Here is a 21,239-nt window from a genome sequence, read left to right on the forward strand (position 1 = left end):
TCACATTTCATTTAAACTTTTAAATGTTTCTTGATTCTTGATAATTATCCCTGTACCTATATATTTAGTTTATGTTTTTTTTACTATGATAGTATATTGCATGGTGTTCTGTCTAGTCTCTTTGATAATAATTTTTTCTTCTTTAGCCCAGAAATTGTCTCGGCCCGAATGCTACGAGTTTTAATGTCCACCTTTTGGATTCTCAGCCCGGCTCAAATGCTTTAGTAGCCACTTTCAACTGTCATTGGCTCATCACTTATTCAATGTGCAGCTTTTTAATGTTCTGCGAGTTTTCTCATATGAACTCATCATGATTAAAGTTCAAGTGGACGTCCATTCAAGAAACATTTGGCTCTTACCCAACATCCAGTCAAGTGGACGTCCATTCAAGAAACATTTGACAATATCCATCCATGAAAGTTACATTTGGCTCTTACCCAGGTTTCAATACATGTTTCGAAAAATCGTAAACAAAAAATTCATTGAAAAACTTCGAACCCGAGCCCTTCCGTCCCGACTCGTGCTTCGATCCCATCGCTTTCTTATATGTGACACTTCCAACATTAAAAGCAAAATTCACTGGCATTGATGTCGATGGTCCATTCATTTTGAAAAGTCAAAAATTGAATAAATCTGTGTGGTCCTAAAATTTATCCGAATTTTTTTAAAAAAAAAAATGGTCAGATTTTTCATGGGATTTAGGGAGGAACGTATTTATAGTAGGGTGGCTGCTGCTGGCATATGATTTTGAGTCAAAATTTTTACCCATCCGACAATTGGTCCAAGTCATTCAGCTTAAATATTGCCGGCACTATTCATGCAGTTCGCAGTAGAAATCATACACATTATATATCTCTGAAACTTATGATATTTATTTATTATTATTTTTATTATCTTGTCCACGGTGAATTCGAAATTGTAGTATATTTTGTCATACTTTAATGGAAATATCATCAAGGGGAAAGACAAATCTTCGACTTATAATTTTTTGCAGTTCACAGGCAAAATTGGATTATTTCAACGTATTTTATGAAAAGTGATTTATAATTAACCCTCAAAAAGCTTAAATATTTGTTACCGTCTCATGTAATAGACTGCTTTTCAACACTGATTAAAAAATTGATTTGAAAAATAAAATATATTTGATTAATTCAAAAAAAGATTTCACGTTTGAATAAAAATAAAATCAAGAAAAAATATGAATAAACATAAAAATTGAAATATATATTTGAAAGAAAAAACGAAATAACCGGGACGGATGGAACATGGACATGGTATAATGAGATTGTAATCTGTTCGTCCGAGAAATAGTAGATAAATTAAAGAGAGGCAGCCGCAAAGCAGTGAGACACTGCTTTATTTTTGTTGGAAGAGATGGAAAAGACATGTCCGTACAGAAAACAAGGGAGGGGGCCAGGGCAGACCTTAACCCTCAATAATATCATCATTTAATAATTCAGAAGCGGACCACAAAAATATACATGGCACCCTCTCCTCAACCATTTTATTATTTAATATACAATATTCACAATAAATTCCACTATTTTTTTTTAATATTTTACTCCATGCCGACACCAAAATACGCACACACTACATTTATATTATATTATATCGTTATTATTAATATATGGATAGTTACCAATCCTGGGACACATCTTCTCTCCTACTACTTACTAGTATCCACTTTCCAACATTTATTAATATTAGTGTTTTGTTTCTTTTTATATAAAAAATATTAATATGTTGTTTCCCAAAAAACAACGTGAGACAATAATATTTATACAGATACATACACGTATTGGAAACAGTCTAAAATATGTCTTTTAATATGACAATATATATTGTTGGGTGCAATAATTATCCCTGTTTGGTAGAGCGATCGAATCGTGGTGCTTGAGCTGCTGTGCGTTTAAAAAATTTGAGTTGCACCATTACTACTAGCTATAGCTTTTGGTAAAACGGCAAGCGCTCGGTCCCATATATATATATATACAAGAATGTTACCCTACACACCATTTGGTGTGTACCTCGGTGGGCGCCGCTGAGTTGGCGCCCACCTCATTATTTTTTTTAGTAGTTTAAAAAAAATTATAAACAAAATTCAGATGAACAACTTCTCAACATTAAAAACTTCACACCTCTCTTCTCCATCTCAACAATCGGCAACCCCCACCGAACAGCACCATTTCCGTCTCCCGCAGCCAAGAGAATCTCCATCCCAAAAAATAATCGATCGACACTTACCCATCACTTCACCGCCCCAATCTCCGCCTTAGGATATAAACTCATCCACCACCCGATCTCCGCCATAGTTTCCCGATCTCTGCCAAAAACCAAGGTATGCACCGCTTACCTCTCTTCTTGTTTATTTGTTGAACAAATTTCTTTTTATTGAATCAATTAGGGCATAGTAATTGGATGGTTAAATAAAATATTCGTCAAATTTTTTTTATCTTAAATTCAAGTTCATTCGCTGATGGATAGTGCAAAATCTCCGAAGGTAGCATGATTCCTTGTTTGTGCAACATGTCTTTGTGTTAATTTAGTATCTTGAAAGCGTCCAAGCGGTTGATGAATTCTCTTGCCGTGCTTAATAACGAGGAATGCTTGTTAAGTCATGACACTTAATCATCTTCAATAAATATATCATTATGTTAAAGAATCAGTCAGATTCGTTGAGTGATGCAGATTCTACCTGGAGGATCTTATGTTAAATTGCTACATCTATTCTAATTCTCTGATCCCTCCTAATATTTTCTGAAGTTAATCGATTTATGTTTGAGTTTCATTGAACTTAGGAATTAATTTTAGTGAGCTACGTTGAACAGGTTTTTTTTTAAATTAGAACAAAACATGATTGATTGGTGGAATACTTTCTCTCGAATTTTTATTATTTTTTGTCTCTTTTTATCATAAAAGATAGTAGCTTGTATGAATTATAACACAATTTGATGTTTTTATATTTTCTTGTTTTTTTCCACCTTTTCTAAAATTTCATATTTCTCAGTAATGGAAGTAAATATCGGTGATGATCAGCAATTCATTCCCTAAGTTGCAGACGATCGAAAGCCAAAAATTGGGATGGAATTCGTATCATTAGAGGATACATTTTCGTTCTATAACCAATACGCACGAGAAGCAGGATTTAGCGCAAGAATAAGCAACAGCAAAAAAAATAAGATAACAAATGAAGTTGTTTGGAAGAAATTTGTATGCTTTAAAGAAGGGCGTACAGACGAAAATCGGTCGAATAAACAAGAAAAAGGTGATCAACCGAAAAATGAAAGAGCTCGCGGCGAAGTTAGAACTGGATGTAAGTCAAAGATTTCAGTTGTCAAGAAACAAACTGGTCCTAATTGGATTGTCAGTACATTCATGAAAAGCCATAATCATCCACTCTCGACTCCTTCGAAGGTGCATTTACTACGCTCACATCGTAATATTTCGGCATCAAAGAAAGCATTGACTCAACAGTTTTTAGAAGCCAATGTGCCAACTTGTCAACAACTGCGATTATTGGAAATAGAGTATGGAGGGCCCGAGCATGTAGGTTGTACTGAAAGAGATATTAGAAACTTTGAGAAAAAGCTAAGAGATGAACAAAAGGTTATCGATGCCGAAACATTGATTGAGTTCTTTGCATCTGAGAAAGACAAGAATTCCTCATTTTTCTTTGATTATGAGACTTATTCAGATAAAAGATTTAGCATGTGTTTTTGGGCAGATCCTGTGTCAAGGAGGGCAAACAGTGTATTTGGTGATGTTGTGGTGTTTGATACGACGTATAACACTAATAAATATGGTATGATTTTCGCACCATTTGTAGGAGTTAATCATCATCATCAGACAATTGTGTTTGGTTGCGGTTTTTTAACTGACGAGAAAACTCAGTCTTTTGTTTGGTTGTTTAACAAGTTCATAGAAGCAATGCCTAAAGGTGCACCAAACTTGATAATCACTGACCAAGATCCTGCTATGGCGAAAGCCATTGCACAAGTTTTCCCTAAAACAGTGCATCGATATTGTTTGTGGCACATATTGAACAAATTCCCAGATAAATTAAACCCTATGACTTTTCGTGACCATTATCGAAGCATAAAGAATGTCATTCAAAATTCCACAACACCTGATGAATTTGAGAAGTCGTGGGAAGATGTTATCAAGTGTGCTAACTTGGAGCAAAATGATTGGTTGTCATTGATGTATGAATTGCGACCGAAGTGGGTGCCAATATATTTTAACCATATATTTTGTGCCGGAATGTCAAGTAGTCAGAGATCTGAAAGTTCACATGCATTTTTCAAGAGGTACGTCTCTAATAAGAATTCATTGATGGATTTTATCACCCGTTTCAATAGGGCACTCCGGCACTAAAGGCACAATGAGTTAGTTGCTGACCATATTGATATGAATGAGCATCCCAAGATCAAGACAAACTGGCCAATGGAAGCTCAAATGGTTAAGGTGTATACGAAAAAAAAATATGTGGAGTTTCAAAGTGAAATGTGTGAGAGTCATGGTTATTACGTGCAACAAGTATGTGTAGGAGCTGAATTAGTGGTTTACAATGTGATGAATTTTCAAACTTGTTCTTCCTCCAAATCAAGGACGCTCAATCATAATAAACAGTTGGATTATATATCATGTAGTTGTATGAAATTTGAGTTTGAGGGCATACCATGCAGACACATGTTAGCTTTTTTTCGTATCAACCAAGTGTCTCAATTGCCTGATAAGTATATACTCAAACGGTGGACACGAGATGCAAAGGTTGGAGCAATATATGCTATGGCTGAGCAAAATGTCATCGACGATCCAAAAATGTGTTTGATGTCAAGACACTCGAGGTTATCCTATAAAGCTTCTGTAGTAATTGATGATGCATCATTGACTGATGAAGGAACAAACTTCTTAGATGAACAATTAGATTATATTTTAAAAAAAATTAAAGAGGTTAACATTAGTAGAACATTCAGCAATGGAAGTCAAAAGAAAAAAATCATGGATGGGGTCTTTGGTATTACCGATCCTTCTGAAGTAAGAACGAAAGGATGCGGGAAGAGATTGAAATCATCAAAAGAGAAGTCAACCTCGAAGACCAGGATATGTCGTGGATGCGGGCATCGAGGTGTGTCACATGACAAGCGCAACTGTCCAAATTTGCATGACAGGTATACGTTGATTAATTTTTTGTTTGTTTTATAATATTTTTACAAACCAATTAATCTCATTATTTTTTTGTAAATATGACTATTTATCATCTACCAGATCAACTGTAGATAATCATCATAACAATGATGACAACACAAATGAAGAAGATTTTGCATCGATGACTGGTACTTGAAATGCTTCATCTTTTTTAAACAAAAGTTTCGCATTAAAAGATTGACATTTATAATTATCTTTATTATTGCAGGTTCTAACAACATGTGGACAACTGGAATACGTTTGGATGAATGAAATTCATTTATGCGTCATGTTGTAGATGACTATTATTTTTTGTTCATTTTTTTCATTCAATTCCAACGATGAGATAGATAAGTTCTTTACTATTTGGCGTTTGTTTAGTTATTTGATTTTCAGAATTGTTTTTCTATTCTATTGATTAGTTTGGGTTGTTTGGTTATTTTTTAACAGCTTTTGGTAATAAGGATGTTGTGTGATGGATACACAAAGCTGTAATAAATTTATTCATGATTTTCTTGACTTGTTTTTTCTTCATTTCAATTGCAAAGGAACATCCGGCAGCCAGGGCTTTGTACATTGAGAGGCAGAATATAAGGATAAAAAGTGTAGAGTTTAGGGAGACAATATGTAAAGCATTTCAAATGGTTGGAAACACATTTTTGCTAAATAAATAGTATTGATGATTTCACACAATAAATCACCAGAAACAAATATAATTACAGTTCATACAAGCACTCCCCTGGCACAAATTGTTTCAGCAATTTAAATACAATGGAATTTTTTTTACTTCACAGATACTAAGACTCTTGCAGTCCATGTAGCATTGCCGAAGCTGCAGAGTTCTCCGCTTCTTTCACTTTTGATTTCTCATTCCCCTTCACAAAGAGTATACCTTCAGTAATTTCAATTTCAACAGAACAAATATACTTCTTCTTATGAGCCAGACCAACCTCTTCTTGGATCCTACACATAAATATAATATATGAAGAGATCAGCAACATAACATAACGACGAAAAATAAACTAATTCAAATGGAATGCAAGGTCTGAATTTATCACAAACACGATTATGTCTTAATCAACTTAATTGTTTACAGATGCAATAAATTTTAACACAATGAGCTTCCAGCAGGAAAACTCTTACTTGTAATTTGGTTTGGGCCATTTTTTCTCGACACATAGCTCATGCAGCTTATGCTTTGCTCCTTCAATTTCATTATCCCCATTGAGATGGCTGCATGTATCGACCACCTTCATATCAATAAATACACAAGACAACCTCCGAAGAGCGATTTTTGCAGCATGAAGCTTTACATTTTCTTTTTGCTCAGAAGAAGTTGAAGCCACAAGTACAACAAGAGAATTAAGCCCTGAATCTTTAAACAAAGAACTCAAAAGTGTCAGTGCTTTTAGTGCCAAAAAAGAGCTATTTACCAAAAAGGGAAACACTTAGGTACGACCTTCGAACCATACTAAGCAAGGTGACAAATAATAGAAAATTCCCCAAAGAATACAGAGCAACACACCTTCTCGTCAAGGGTGGTGGCGTTGTGGCGGACATATTTGTACAGCTGGTGACGGACGGAGATGCGCGCGAGCTTCTTCGTGCTAATGTTGGCGGCTCGTATGAGGGAGAGCTTACCTGGGTCAAGGTCTGGGTAAGCCACAAAAAGATAACTAGTAATTGCTAAGCCGAGAGCCGAATCGCCTAGAAACTCAAGCCACTGGTAGGAAGCGGATTCAGTGTAGGAGGAGTGAGTGAGTGCCTCCTCCAATAAGCTCTTGTTGTTGAAAGAGTATTTTAGAAGCTTCTCCACCAGCCTCACCGACGTCACTATGCCCTAATTAATTCAATAAAAAGAAATTTGTTCAACAAATAAACAAGAAGAGAGGTAAGCGGTGCATACCTTGGTTTTTGGCGGAGATCGGGAAACTATGGCGGAGATCGGGTGGTGGATGAGTTTATATCCTAAGGCGGAGATTGGGGCGGTGAAGTGATGGGTAAGTGTCGATCGATTATTTTTTGGGAGGGAGATTCTCTTGGCTGCCGGAGACGGCGGTGGTGCTGTTCGGTGGGGGTTGCCGATTGTTGAGGTGGAGAAGGGAGGTGTGAAGTTTTTAATGTTGAGAAGTTGTTCCTCTGAATTTTGTTTATAATTTTTTTTAAACTACTAAAAAAAATAATGAGGTGGGCGCCAACTCAGCGACGCCCACCGAGGTACACACCTAATGGTGTGTAGGGTAACATTCTTGTATATATATATATGCAAAAGATTGCCGAATAAATTGGTTGACCTCTTTTTTTTAATACAAAATTATACTAATTCTAATATTCATCTTTGTTTCAACTTTTCATATATATTATTTTATTTTTTTAATATTATCGTGTGCGTTAAAGATATAATCGAGAACTACAAAGATATAAATTTTAGATTGAGTAATAAAGTTACACTATAATTTTAAATAAATTATAAATGATCTGAATTTCTAACACTTAAAATTTTTACCCGACAAGATTTTATATATGTAAGACTAGTGTAATTTAAAACAACAATTATGACCACGTTCGAGCTGGAAATTCCAATGAAAAGTCAAATTGTTATCTTCCTAATTTCTTCTTGAGCGGATGAAATGTTCCTTTTTTTCGTGACAAAGCCCCCCCATCTCAACCTCCTAGCTATATGGCTACCTACGAATTAAACTCTAATATTATCACCTGGTCCATTTTTTGGAGGTCCCTAGCATTTAATAAATTTTTTTTTGTTTTCACAATATCTTTTTTAATTATTAATTATGTAACGTTAATGTATCAACTGATCTTTTGGACATGCAATCATATATATTACAATATCTCATGTGTACTCAGAGCACTATATATAACTTCTGACAATGGTTTTTTTCGCCTTGAACTCATTACCTCTAGTTCGATCAAATACATAGATTGTGAATATGAGCAGTGCACATGAGATACCGTAAAAGATGTGATTACATGCCAAAATAGGTCAATGGGCATTACAGATTAAGATATAATAAAAATTTTTGTATGAGATCGAGTTTATTATTTCGTGTTGATTTATATAATGACAATAAAAAATATATTATGCAATTTAGATAATAATTTCATAATGCATAATTATATGTGGATAGATAGGATTTTGTTTAGAATACAATTGATTTTAAAATCTTTAGATTATTTTTTATAAAAAAAATATCAAATTCGATATATAATTTGTTAAAACTATATATAAAACTTACCCGTAAATTTATTTACTCTAATTACATACGACATTATAATTAAAAAAAAAAAAAAATAGCCCATGTGTTGCAAATTTTAAAATATACTTGATTAACAACTATTGTCGTATATATTTGTAAATAAATACTGAAAACTGAGGTCGGCCATATTTAATTTATATACATTGTGAAGTTAATACATCTTTATCAAAAGGGACCTACTTGTTGAAAAATCAGCACAATGTCAAAATCATCACTAGCTTCCTCGTAATCTCTTTACTTTTAGATAGCTTTGAGCTTTACTGGATTTGGTGGACATGTTCAAAGTTCAAAAAAGGAAAATGAAAAGGAATATATATTTCATGATTTAAATTGTGCAAGCGTAGATCGTACGTCGACATTATATTCAAATTAAAATTGATTTATTCAGTCATATATATGAATTAAATAGTATCCGCAGATCGATTCGGCTAGAAAGCGATATTCGAGCGAAAAAGTATTGATTGCATCTGATATAAAAAAAAAAAATTAAATATATATAAAGACTCATGTATCTTCTAGTCTCCATTATTCATGTCTTAACTAGGTATAATAACGAGGGAACGTCTTGCATGCGTTAGCTTTCAATACGCGGATGACTAGAGAACCTGCATATATGAGTTAGCTTTCGATGCGCACTGGGTAATTAAATATAATATAGATATATGTAGTTGTGTACCACGAAGAATGAAAAGGTGCTTCATTTATTAATGTTTTATAATCATATTATGATGTTATATCCTACCAAACATACCATTAATTAACCATTAGGTTAATATCGTTTTTCAGTTACCATAGATGAGGGATTTTTCAGAGGCTACCGCATGCCCTTTCTTTCTATCCTAATATAGAATAAAATAATAAACACAAATGACAAAACCCTAGTTTTTGAATAACCATGCATGCATCATAGCCTCACCCTACTTATATAATTTAATTAACAAAACGGAATCAATAATTCCATTATTAGTAGTGCCATTAAAAGCGAATCTCAACTGAATCACAAGGGGACACACTAATCATTTCTTAATTAGTCAGCATACGTAGGATTTTTGTTCTTATTAATTAATCGATTAATTAAATCGGATAATTTTTTGGGTAAGCCGATATATCTAGTGAAATATGTACTGTGACACGATACATCATACAAATATAATTGAGAAGCAGTGTTATTGTTATTATGATAATTATTTATTTACTATCTCAATAATTTCATAACCCAAAATATATTTTCTACGTTAATATAATTTTGCAAATTTTTTTAATCACTTTTTAGGTTTTATTAGATCCACTATCAAATTCATTTTCTGTATATATATACTTTTAGGTAACTATCTATTAGAATTAATTTTACCACTTCAATTATTGAATGGACTACTAATTGTTTTTGTTTAATTTAAGTGCCGGTTATGGAATAAATAACTAAAATCAATTTTTGTTTTCAAATATATATGTAACCGCCAAAAGAAAACGTGTGTTCAATCTTTGTTAAACCGAAAATTTCTCCACAGACTCTGTTCAGATTAAAAAAAAAATGTTTTTGCAATCCTTGAGCCCCCAATTATTTTTTCGAATGAAATTCGGTACAAATAATTGAAAATTTAGAACATATATATATGTTATTGCAGAATAAATTGTTTTATATATGATACAAAATAAACTTTGATTTTAAAATTAGAAGAAATATATTAATATCAATAGTTATTATACTTGTTTGTGTGCTCCGATATCATATATTAGTACTCGATTTGAAAGAATTTATACTGAAATATCATTTATTAGCATCTCATATTCAATGTTTTATACAAATTTTCATCCCGAAAAAAACATATGTCATTAATATCAAAATTTGTTATATATGTTTGGGTACTCAAAAATTATATATTGGTATCAGATATGAAATATTTGATACTCAAATATCATATATTAATATCAGATTTTCAAGATTTTGTATCGAATTTTCATCTGAAAAAGACGTGTCATTTATATCAAAATTTGTTACACATGTTTGGGTACTCAAAAAATCATATATTAATGTCAGATCTAAAACATTTAATGCTAAAAAGTATTATATTAATTTGTAAAACTACATGTGAGATTAGAGAGTGCAGAAACATTTTTGAAGTTAATCAGATACTTAAAAAAAATATTTGAGAAGAACTGAACACTCTTAAATATTAATTATAAAAGGCAATATATATTAGGCCCCAAATTAATTTGTCTCTACATATGACCAAGTCGACTACATAGTACGATGACTAGCTACCAAAGCTTAAATTCCACACGTCATTTTCGTTTGTTTGTTGCACTCAAAATAATTTCCTTACAACTCATACTCCGATTTAATTTGCATCCAATTAGGACAACGTCCTCTAATCATTGTGGTTTTGTGAAATATATCACAGTCAAATCGATCAAAAAATATAAAGTTACAATGATGTAAAATTTATGGCATTACATGCAAGGATATCATATTTCTAAACCCAAAACTAGTATCATCCTAAAAAAACTTGCATATTAAATGAAGTTAACGGTCTTTCTCCAAAATTTTCTTGAAGTGTTCAGCCTACTTGATTTCTTTCAGTTTTTGGGATGAACACTTTTTAAATTTTCTCATTGGGGGTAAATATTCCATCAATTATTTGCATTTTTCTATGTTTACCTTGTATGTCTTCCTACTAAGAATATATCCATTCAAAATTTTCTATTTAATAGATTCATGAAATAAATGGATTCTATTAAAACACTACGATTTGATCGTTTTTCAATCGATGACCAATGTTGCTCCCAACAAAACCAACTAAATAATTGCACAAACTTGTGCTTTTGAATATAGAAAATGTGACATGGGTTTTAATACTAATTACAGAACCGAACACTTGACATTATATTAAAAATTATATTTGCTTGTAATAATATAAGTAAAAAAATTAAGGAAAATTTGCTCTTTTTTTGTCATGTGTGTTTTTTCTTTGAGATTTTGGTTCTCTATGTTATCAAATTACAGTTTTAGTCAGTTATATCTTTCAATTTTTGAAAATTTTAGTCGTTTTTGAATCAAGAGTGTTGATCTGACATTCGTCCATCAGTGCTACATTGGCTGTACATAGTAAAATGACTAAAATTATTAAAAAAACAAAGATAATTGACTAAAACTAAAACTTATTAACACCAAGTACCAAAATCGCAAAGATTCAAACATATACAACAAAAATGCAATTTTTCCAATCTTTAAACTATGTAACGATAAAAAAAAAATGGCATGTTTCAGTTACTTTTCCAACAAATGCAAGTTTTACACTCGAACAAAATTCGTATTAATTATTTTTGTGTAAATTTAAAATACAATGTAAATAAAATAATAAGACACTACTTGCTAATATTCTCTATGATCAATTCAATTATTAAAACAGTGTATAAGATTCCCACAAATAGATATTTGTCATCGTTCTCCACCGTCATATTTATCTTCTAAACAAATATGTTTGTTTCTTAAAAAGTTGAAAAGTTTTTGTTTTTCTGAAAAATATAAATAAAAAAAACGAAAAAAGTAGAAGATAATTTATTATCCCTCCACTTGTGTACAGACATTTATTTGCAAGTAAATACTAAAATATTTTATGGCATTTACCATTTTAGAGCTTTTAGTGTACCATCGTATCGAATTAATAAATGCCCAACCAGTCAACCACTCCAGAGCATATCTTGACTAAGCTTTTGAAAAGATTAATTTTAATGATCAATTATATATATATATATATATATATATATATATATATATATATATTTGTTAGCATATATACAATTTATTTCATCATATTGTGGCAATGTAAAACCTCATATTAAACGATGGACAAAAACTTGTGTGAGACGGTCTCACGGATCGTATTTTATGGGACGGATTTCTTATTTCGGTCATCAATGAAAAATATTATTTTTTATGCTAAGAGTATTATTTTTATTATGAATATCGGTAGGGTTGACCGTCTCACAGATAAAAATTCATGAGACCGTCTTACAAGAGACCTACTCTAAGCGATTAAACAACCGTAGAGTCCAATCGTTTGTTTCTTAAAATTTGTCGAAATTTCGAATTCACAGAGTCAAGCTACATGTAAATGTAATTCACTCTCCAGTTTCTTGAACGTATATTTTTGCTTGAATGTTCATAATATTGTTAACCCTTTTTTATAATGACCGATTTTATTTTTCTAAAAATAATTAATTGTTAAGTTGCCACGCGACATACATATATATGTTGCAGCCTTCACCCAATCGAGCAGCATATTGTACATCACGTTCTCAAAATGACATATTTTATTTGTTTCTTGCGAGGCCACCGCCTTATTATATAATTAATGTAGCGATTTACGAATCCGAAGTCCATCATTTAAAAAAAAAAACTATTAAAACCATAATTACATTTTAATTAAAGTCGTTATCGGTTGAGATCAATAATCACTATTTAATTATATTAAAAAAGATTGTCGGGGAATAATTAGTTGCTAGTTTTGGCTTTAAAAAATGGGTTTGGATAATAGTAGATAATAATTATATATTTTGACTACAGTTGGTGCAGTTTTTTTTTTTTTTTTGTACTTTAAAATTTAATAATAATCACTGTTAATAATCATAAAAGGCATGCGATTAACATCAAAATTAACAATATATTAATTGTATTTTAATAGTAATTATTCGGCCATATTTAGCATCAAATTGACTTATTTGTCATAAAAACTCTTGTGAGATATTCTAACAAATCAATTTTGTGAGACATACCTCTAACTTCACCCGATCCATGAAAAAATATTGTTTTTTATGTCAAAAATATTATTTTTCAATGTAAGTATGAATCGAGTTGATCTGTATCATGATATATAGAATCTTTGAGACTTACTCTTTATTTGTTATTAAAATCTCTAAAACGTATCCAATTATAGTAAAGACACTTATTAATATATATATAGAGTTTAATAAATTTATCGATTCAATCACCGTTTGCCTAATGAACACAAGATCAGGTTGAGGTTTATACATGGAACTTAGCCTTCGAATAGGATTGCATTTTAGGACATAAATGAATGAATGATTTCAAAAACCACGTATAAATTCCAAGTAGTGCCTAATTTTGCAATTTAAAGTCTAATAATATATAGTATATTATCATTAAATTTTGAGATATGAAATAATAAGGAATATTATTATTTTACCTTACAACAAAATTTTCAATTTCTTCATGAAATTTGACAACTAATTTTTTTTAGACATATAAGTTATCAAAGTTCAGTATATATTAGGCATTATCCCAATAAATTATTTATCGTTTGGTTTTTGTTATTTTTTCATCGAAAATGATGATATAATTGATGTAAGACATTGATGATGTGATACTGGAAATTGATGAAGTAACTCCGGTTACGTGGTAAAATATATTACTAAAAGTGAAATGAAAATGATTTACTTACTGGTTTACTACTAAAGTTTGAGAGTTGATGAGAGTAAAAACGAAAAATGACGAAGTTACACGACCAAATTAGTAATTTTCATAATAATCAAAACTGCAAAATTTTAAAGTGATAGGAACTTATAGTTTTCAAACAAACAAAATACAAAAAGATTGAAGTCTATTTTGCTGAAAATGAGTGTTGTATCTGATCAACTCTGATGGATATATATCAGATAAGGAATTTAACATTTATTTATTTTCAACACAAAATCAATATAATATGCCCCCTATATCATTTTATAATATTTATTTTTTAAAATTAACTACAAAAGTAACCTTTGTATTATTCTATGTGGCTACAGTTATATTCATGGAACAAAAGAGAAAACAACAAGAAACAAACTTCCGATTCATTGCCAAAAATGAACAGTCGAATTATTTTAAAATATTGGAGAATCAAGCTTCATGGAGAAGCATATTTGGTAAGCTTCCAGGTTCCAATCATATCCAAATCATTTTCAAATTTTGGCACGTCCCTATTTGTTGTTAAAACTTAATTAATTTATTACCAATATTTTAGATTTTCTAATAAAACCTTTAATAAAATACTAACTTTACTTTTTTCCAAGCAAAATAGTCAAGCACGGCAGCCGGTGGAGAATATTTGTGTTTAAACTAGCTACCCACACAAGCACGATTTTTATTGTTAATACAATGAATAAATTGTTTTTCTATTATCTAATTATTGTTTTTTTGGACTTTTCTTGAGATGCCATGTAAGTTAGAATTCAATAATTAAAATGTGGAGAAAGAACAAAATACATAAATAATTGCGATCGATTTGCTTTCTTATGATTAGTATGTATGAAATAAATCCAAGACCGATCATTTTCAAAAGTTATATGTTGGGAAAAAGGTTGATTCTATTTCAAAGATTTTGGTATTTAAAAAGGTCGGTGTTTTTCAAGATTTTGGTGTCTGATATGTGTTGGATTACATATACCATACATATGAGTATGACCATAAACCATAAAGTTCTTTCAATTTTTATCAAATAATTATTTGTGGGGTTGATTTATAAAAAGTTAAAAGCTTGAAATTTGGTGACAAAATAAAACACAATAAATAAAACCTACAAAAATTTGTGGCCTAAAAACCAAATGTGTTTGTACATATATCGAAATCAGAATGATATAGTTGGTCTTTTTTTTTTCCAAGATAATAACAAGAAATGAGAGACGAACAAGTTCTGTTCTTCCTCGAGCTGAATCAATATTATTTCTTGTTATTATTTTGAATACAGAAGAATACATGCTCTTATACTTCTTATTCTAAACAACCGTAAGAGTGCTACTCTAACATCTAATAAGGGAAAGCGTACGAATTTTGAACACGTTTCTTTATACAACATTATAACCAACACACACAGCTACTTAATTATTTCATTCGTACTAATATAGATCGAATAAAAAAATCTATATGTAAATTAATAGAATCGTTGATTTATTCTTTTACTTCTTCCACACTTTAGGGTGATACTAATTTTAATATGAAGGATGAAGAGTTTAAATATATTTGACAATCCAAAATTTCATTATATATGATTGTAAAGACGTACTGTGGTATTTTACATAATTTTTGTATAATCCTATTAATAAAAATAAAGGACAGTTATTACTTTTAATTTTATCAAATATTGAGATCTATCGTGATAAAAAATATTTGACCAAACAAACATCTAAAAGCCTTAATAACGTAATTTAATTAGTACAAGAAAAATATTCACATTTACCCACTTTTTATAAAATTGAATAATTAATGTAATTCAAATTATTTTAATTTTTTTATTATTTGTTATAGTGAAAAATAAATAATTTTTCGAAAAATAATATTGGCATTATTTTATCCATGTCTTTGAATTAAATGATTTTAAATAAATTTTGTGTAATTGAGATTAAACAGAATAGATAAGTATATAATAATAAATTTTTAAAACAATTAATTATTACCTTAAAATAAATAAATAGCAAGTCATAATAAAGAGAAAAATGTATATTATTGAGAGTTGTTTTTTCTATGCATTGACCCACCATTTTGTCCATAAAAGGTTGATATTCACATGTGAAGAGGTTGTAACTAATAAGTGCTTGGACACTTCTTTCCCTCCGGATCAAATGCTTTTTCACTTTTATCTTTAATAAATGGTCAAATTATATTTTTAGTACTAATACACCAAACATTGGTGTATTGAAAATATTGTTTAATATTATATTAGATGAATAATTGTCCACGTTGAGTAGATCAATCGAAACATATCGCTTAAATTGTTGTACAGTTTAAAAGATTTGATTTGCACCGTTATCTTTTGCTATCATTTGCTAGATGATTCAACTCTGATATATTTACTTTTACATAATTAATTAATGAAGCATCAACGCGTGGTACGGTACTACGGTTAACGTTTGCCGATTCATTATTTTCCTGCCATTTGATCATATTTATGATGTTCTAATCCAATAAAAAATATAATTTTAAATAATTTGTATTAATGCTAAAAAAAATTTGATTTACATTTTGGATAATAGCTTTAATTACCAGCATTGAATTATGGTGATTACAACTTAAAATATTTATAATATAGTCCCTACTCCTTACTATCTCAAGCCAAAACATTAAACATACATATCTTTGTATGTATATTTCAAGACTATTACAGAATTTCGAAGATATAATAAAGTGATATTTAAAACCATGACTGTGACAATCAATCACATGTGTATGCATTATAATTGTGCAAAAACGATTTTTTTTTAATCGACAAATTAAATGTTGAAGATTTCAAAATACGAAGTCATGAGTTAATACCTTTAAAATTAATATTTATTTGAATAAATAGTTGAAAATATTTAAAAATACTAATATAGTTAATGTAACTATGTCAGCATATACATTCATCATCGATATACAATATAAACACATAATAAAACAAAAATAATGTACTTTTCAAACTCATAATTTAAATTTATCAATACTATTAATTTTGATATCACTATAATTAAATTCGGTAAATAATGGTGGAAAAGGATAATGAGACTTAAGGGAAAGCTAGCTTGTCATTTTCATTGATTTCAAGTATCAACCCCACCTCCCAATTCCCCCACCATCCAACGTACTCAACAGAACACACAGAAAAACTCTAGTTCGGCATCAGAATTTCAGGCCAAAACTTCCATTATTTTAAAACCCATTTTCATGAAATACTTACACAAGAATATATCAGACTTGCAATGTTTGAATAGTGATCGAATATTGAAAGTTGTATAGGAACAAAAATATTTATTACACATTGTTTTAAAATTTAAAGAAGTGGTAGAGATCCATGAGTCATGAGAGCAGAGAGGGCTATTACCGCTTTAATCTGTTAGAGAGAGGTTTATATTATTGTTTCACTAGGGTTGACGGCTTTCAACGGAGCCACCCCTGGCTGGTGTGTGGGTTCCAGTTCTGCTTATTTTTTTAAAGTTTTTTTCAGTCTAATGCTAAAAAATTTAAAATAAAACAACCCCTACAAATTAGACTTAATTCATGTTTATTCGATGGTATATTGTCGTAGGTTCTAAAATCGACTTTGAGGTAAAATTGAACAACTCTAAAGTTATGTTGAATATCTAGTTACAAATATTTGAGTTGTGATGATATTGACTTATGAGTTATGATGTATATGAATTTCCGAGTGTGAATTTTTACTCTGAAAAGCTATTGTTGCGAATTTTAAGAAAAATAATCAATCCATTGAAATATTTGAGAATTATTAATGTTGTAATTATTTTCGATCCTGTATTACGATTTTTTCTATTTAGAATAATTGAAAATTGGCTTGGTCTATTTGGAAGTTTGATTTTAGATTTTTAAAATATCGGTTAGTTTGATTCGGTTTTGGTTTTTAATATAAAACTTCATTTAACCAAACAAACATAAGTTTTATAAAAAAAGATTTAATATTTTCTAATAAAGTTTATTAGGATATAAATATGATAAATTTTTAATAAAATTTTATGGGACAATAAAATTAGACTTAAAACTATATATAAATTAATAAATATAAATTAAATTTCTTTAATTCAGTTTTTATATTACATTCTTTAAATTAAAAATTGATTTTTAAACCGAATGCTCAACCCTATTACTGTGGAGCCAAACTCATATACTTTTGAATCCGAACTTTGCCCATGCTTCTATGATATAATAAAATTTTGGTTTGAGTTTAGTAACTGTTTGGGAGAATACAAATTGTGAAATCTCTGCTCCAAATTGCTGTTTCTTAAAAATATTGAAAAAACAGTAGGTTATTTAAATGAAATGATATATACATATGTTGAACCCGGAAGAACATTTACGAGCCTAACACTGTACAGTTTGAAGAGGGTTTTAACAGACAAAGATACAGTTGAAGAAGAATGAAATTGAAATTTCTTTAGCCCTTTTACTGAAAAATGCAAGGACTGAACCTAAGATCCTAATCAAACCACACAATTTCACAAAAAAGATTACACACATAATATAAAAAAAAAAAAAGAACAAAAAAAGAAGAAGAAAGCACACGACATCAATAATTCCACAACAAAGATTCAAAACAGCTCCGAATCTCACCATCAGCATCGACCTCACCATCAACGCCGCCGACCCAAGGCGGAGGAGGGTCCAACCACTCCTCCATCGCCGTGTTGTCGACGTACACAAAGTCACCCCTCAGGCCCAGGTTGTCGAAACACGACCCCAAACTCGGCAACTCAACAATCTCGCTCAGTTCTTCCGATGTTGCCGAAAGATCGATTGCAGAAACAAGAGATGAAAGAGAAGAAGAAGATGATGAAGTTGGGCACGCGGGGGAAGAAGTACTCGAAGGAGACAAGAGGACATCGAATTTGTCCATGGCGGCGGCCTTCGCCGCGGCGGCCTGCACATCACGTGGGCTGAGGGAGACCGGACGCGGCAGAGAAGCTGCCAGCTCCGGGAAATTGAGAATGGCCGAGGCCCCTTTGATGCTCGACGCGGCCACGTCATGCGCACGCGCCGCCATCTCAGGAGTCGCGAAAGTACCCAACCATATGCGTGATTTCTTCCGTGGCTCCCGGATTTCGGACACCCATTTCCCCCAGTTCCGCATCCGAACTCCCCGGTAAACCGGGTGCTTGCTGCTGGGAGTACTGTTGCAGTCCCGGATTCTCTTAACTTTCTTAGCGGTTTCCGGAGACTGATCCGCCTTGGCGGCGGAGTTATCTGACAAAGAAGCTGCGGAGAATGAGAACAAAGAGGTGTTTTGATAATCAGTAGCACCGCAGAAGATTCTTGAAACTGAATCCATTTCCAAGGCGAAATCTTGATTAATGTAAATACATAAATCTTCACAGCAGAATCAGTACTGCATGAAACCAGTTACATTTCTGTTGTTGGAAATGTACATCAGGAGAAAGGGTTGTTAGCGAGGACGGAAAAATGTTGAGCATCGGAACGCAAAAGGTGCATATATACACACACAGACACAGAGAGAGAGTGTGTAGTGATATGCAAAGTCGTGATAATTAAATAAAATAGCAATTTGGTGAATAAATAATAAGTAATTCTGTATCATTTCTTCATGACTGGTACATCACTTAAAAGAAGAGAGGAGAAGGTCTCATTTATTTGAATAGACCCCATTGTTGTGGTAAATCAGGTCCCTTTCGAAAATCCAATTTGGATATACCATACGCAACCCCCCCTCATTTAATTTCAAACCCTTCGATATATATATATATATATAGACACACACTTCTTCTTTCACCTTCGTAAATCTTCGCTGCTCATTTATCCCTGTACTGCTCTCTGCAAGGCTGTGTGAACCGTATTATCACATAAAAGGTCAGAGCATGAAATGTGTCAAATCGCTTATATAAATTGAGTTGGTTTGGATACTCCTTGTGCCTACATGTTGGAGGAGTATTTAGTATTTACTATCGTTCAAAAAACTAATATTAGTTTTTGGTTTTAAAAAATAACAGTTTTTCTATGTTTAAAATAAATCAGATTCTCTCTTAGATTTTAGTCGATTATATTGAAATCTATAAAAACGGGTGGTGTGATGATTTTAATTCTAGAGAAGTGATTGTGATAAACTTTTATTATTAGAATCACTTATTATCACACATTATTCACTTTATATTTTCAAATTTTTATTTTTGTTTTCAAACACTACAAATTTTAAATTTTCTAATTAACTTTTTAATGATCTAAAAATTTAAATTAATTAAATCTTTAAACGTAGAAGTTTCAAACAACTGAATTTTTGAAGATCAACTTGAAACTAAAAAAATTATTTTATTTTAGACTATAATAATTTGTATTTGAATCAAGGATTCATTAACTTGTTTGATTCAAACATAACTAACCATGTTAATTAATTAAGATGCCATTCGAAATATATATGTTTTTAAGTTTGTACAATTCCAGTTATATAGGTTTAGAACTCAAAATTGCTAATCTATATTTATAATTAAAGCTCGTGATCATCGTTTCATTCGTGATAAATCATCTCAAAATATGTTTAAAGAACAAAAAGATAAGCACTGACTGGATTCAAAGTACAAGTTCATGTAAATTTCTTTAGATTTCTTTAAATTATGTTGGGATTTATTTGTATTGATGTATTTGAAAAGCAATTCCATTTGGTTTGCTCAGATGATTTGATTGTAGGAAATTTTAAACATACCAATTTACAGTTTAAATTCTTCTATAAAAAATTTAAATCGATTGCAAATACATCCTCACCATGGCCGATTCTAACAAATTTTAGTCGTGAGTTTAACTTTACAAAAAGTTTCTGAATCACAACGTGCATTATATTCTTTTACACTCACAACAATATTTTTGAATTAAATCACAATAATAACGACGATATACAATCTAAACGATGCGCAATAGTCAAAAATATATATTATAATTAAGTAATAAGATCAAATATGTACAAAAAGATAACTAAAAAAACACAGAGTTTTAGAGCTAAAAAAATACCCAAATTGTTCAGTAAATTCTTTCCCGATTGATAGCGTAACTAATTAATTCAATATTTTTCTTGTGGCATGATTGATTGGAGAGAAAAGTTATGTTGAAATTTAACTTTTAGAAATTCGTTTCGCACTTACTATTGTACCAGAAGACCAAAAATAACCAACAAAAACTTATGAGTAAGTGAGCAATTGAGAAATATTCATCTATTTTCTTGAAGTAATTCAATGCAAAAATCCATATGAATAAGAGAATATGTTTTTATATTGATCCAATTAAACTACTATGTA

The 21,239-nt window shown here is 30.9% G+C and overlaps 3 protein-coding genes and 1 long non-coding RNA gene across 5 annotated transcripts; 2 read left to right on the plus strand and 2 right to left on the minus strand.

Moving 5' to 3' along the window:
* Positions 1-3,081: 3,081 nt before the first annotated feature.
* LOC142545079 (protein FAR1-RELATED SEQUENCE 5-like) lies at positions 3,082-4,374 on the plus strand. The gene has a single exon (XM_075652057.1). It carries the CDS (start codon positions 3,082-3,084, stop codon positions 4,372-4,374), a length of 1,293 nt encoding a protein of 430 aa, XP_075508172.1.
* A 33-nt stretch (positions 4,375-4,407) lies between these two features.
* LOC142544522 (protein FAR1-RELATED SEQUENCE 5-like) lies at positions 4,408-5,660 on the plus strand. The gene is made up of 3 exons (XM_075651564.1): positions 4,408-5,171; positions 5,269-5,336; positions 5,417-5,660. Exons 1-3 carry the CDS (start codon positions 4,408-4,410, stop codon positions 5,458-5,460), a joined length of 876 nt encoding a protein of 291 aa, XP_075507679.1. The 3' UTR covers positions 5,461-5,660.
* A 155-nt stretch (positions 5,661-5,815) lies between these two features.
* Positions 5,816-7,336, minus strand: LOC142544523 (uncharacterized). 2 transcript variants are annotated; one of them, XR_012820056.1, is made up of 4 exons: positions 7,094-7,336; positions 6,713-7,020; positions 6,331-6,562; positions 5,816-6,150 (listed from the first exon to the last, which is right to left on the minus strand). It is a non-coding gene; the product is annotated as an uncharacterized LOC142544523 (long non-coding RNA). The 2 variants fall into 2 exon arrangements; XR_012820055.1 differs by having other exon boundaries at positions 6,713-7,335.
* Positions 7,337-18,352: 11,016 nt separating this feature from the next.
* LOC142545175 (dehydration-responsive element-binding protein 3-like) lies at positions 18,353-19,539 on the minus strand. The gene has a single exon (XM_075652172.1). It carries the CDS (start codon positions 19,268-19,270, stop codon positions 18,512-18,514), a length of 759 nt encoding a protein of 252 aa, XP_075508287.1. The 5' UTR covers positions 19,271-19,539; the 3' UTR covers positions 18,353-18,511.
* Positions 19,540-21,239: the final 1,700 nt, after the last annotated feature.

This window comes from Primulina tabacum, chromosome 5 (genome assembly GCF_025594145.1).
Source record: "Primulina tabacum isolate GXHZ01 chromosome 5, ASM2559414v2, whole genome shotgun sequence".
Lineage (NCBI taxonomy): Eukaryota > Viridiplantae > Streptophyta > Magnoliopsida > Lamiales > Gesneriaceae > Primulina > Primulina tabacum.

Bases quoted from the DNA above. Each gene is read 5' to 3' on its own strand.
- LOC142544522 (XM_075651564.1), top strand. From the start codon at position 4,408: ATGAATGAGCATCCCAAGATCAAGACAAACTGGCCAATGGAAGCTCAA. The intron at 5,172-5,268 runs GTATACGTTGAT...ATCATCTACCAG, and splicing joins TGTCCAAATTTGCATGACAG to ATCAACTGTAGATAATCATC. The intron at 5,337-5,416 runs GTACTTGAAATG...TTATTATTGCAG, and splicing joins AGATTTTGCATCGATGACTG to GTTCTAACAACATGTGGACA.
- LOC142545079 (XM_075652057.1), top strand. From the start codon at position 3,082: ATGGAATTCGTATCATTAGAGGATACATTTTCGTTCTATAACCAATAC.
- LOC142545175 (XM_075652172.1), bottom strand. From the start codon at position 19,270: ATGGATTCAGTTTCAAGAATCTTCTGCGGTGCTACTGATTATCAAAAC.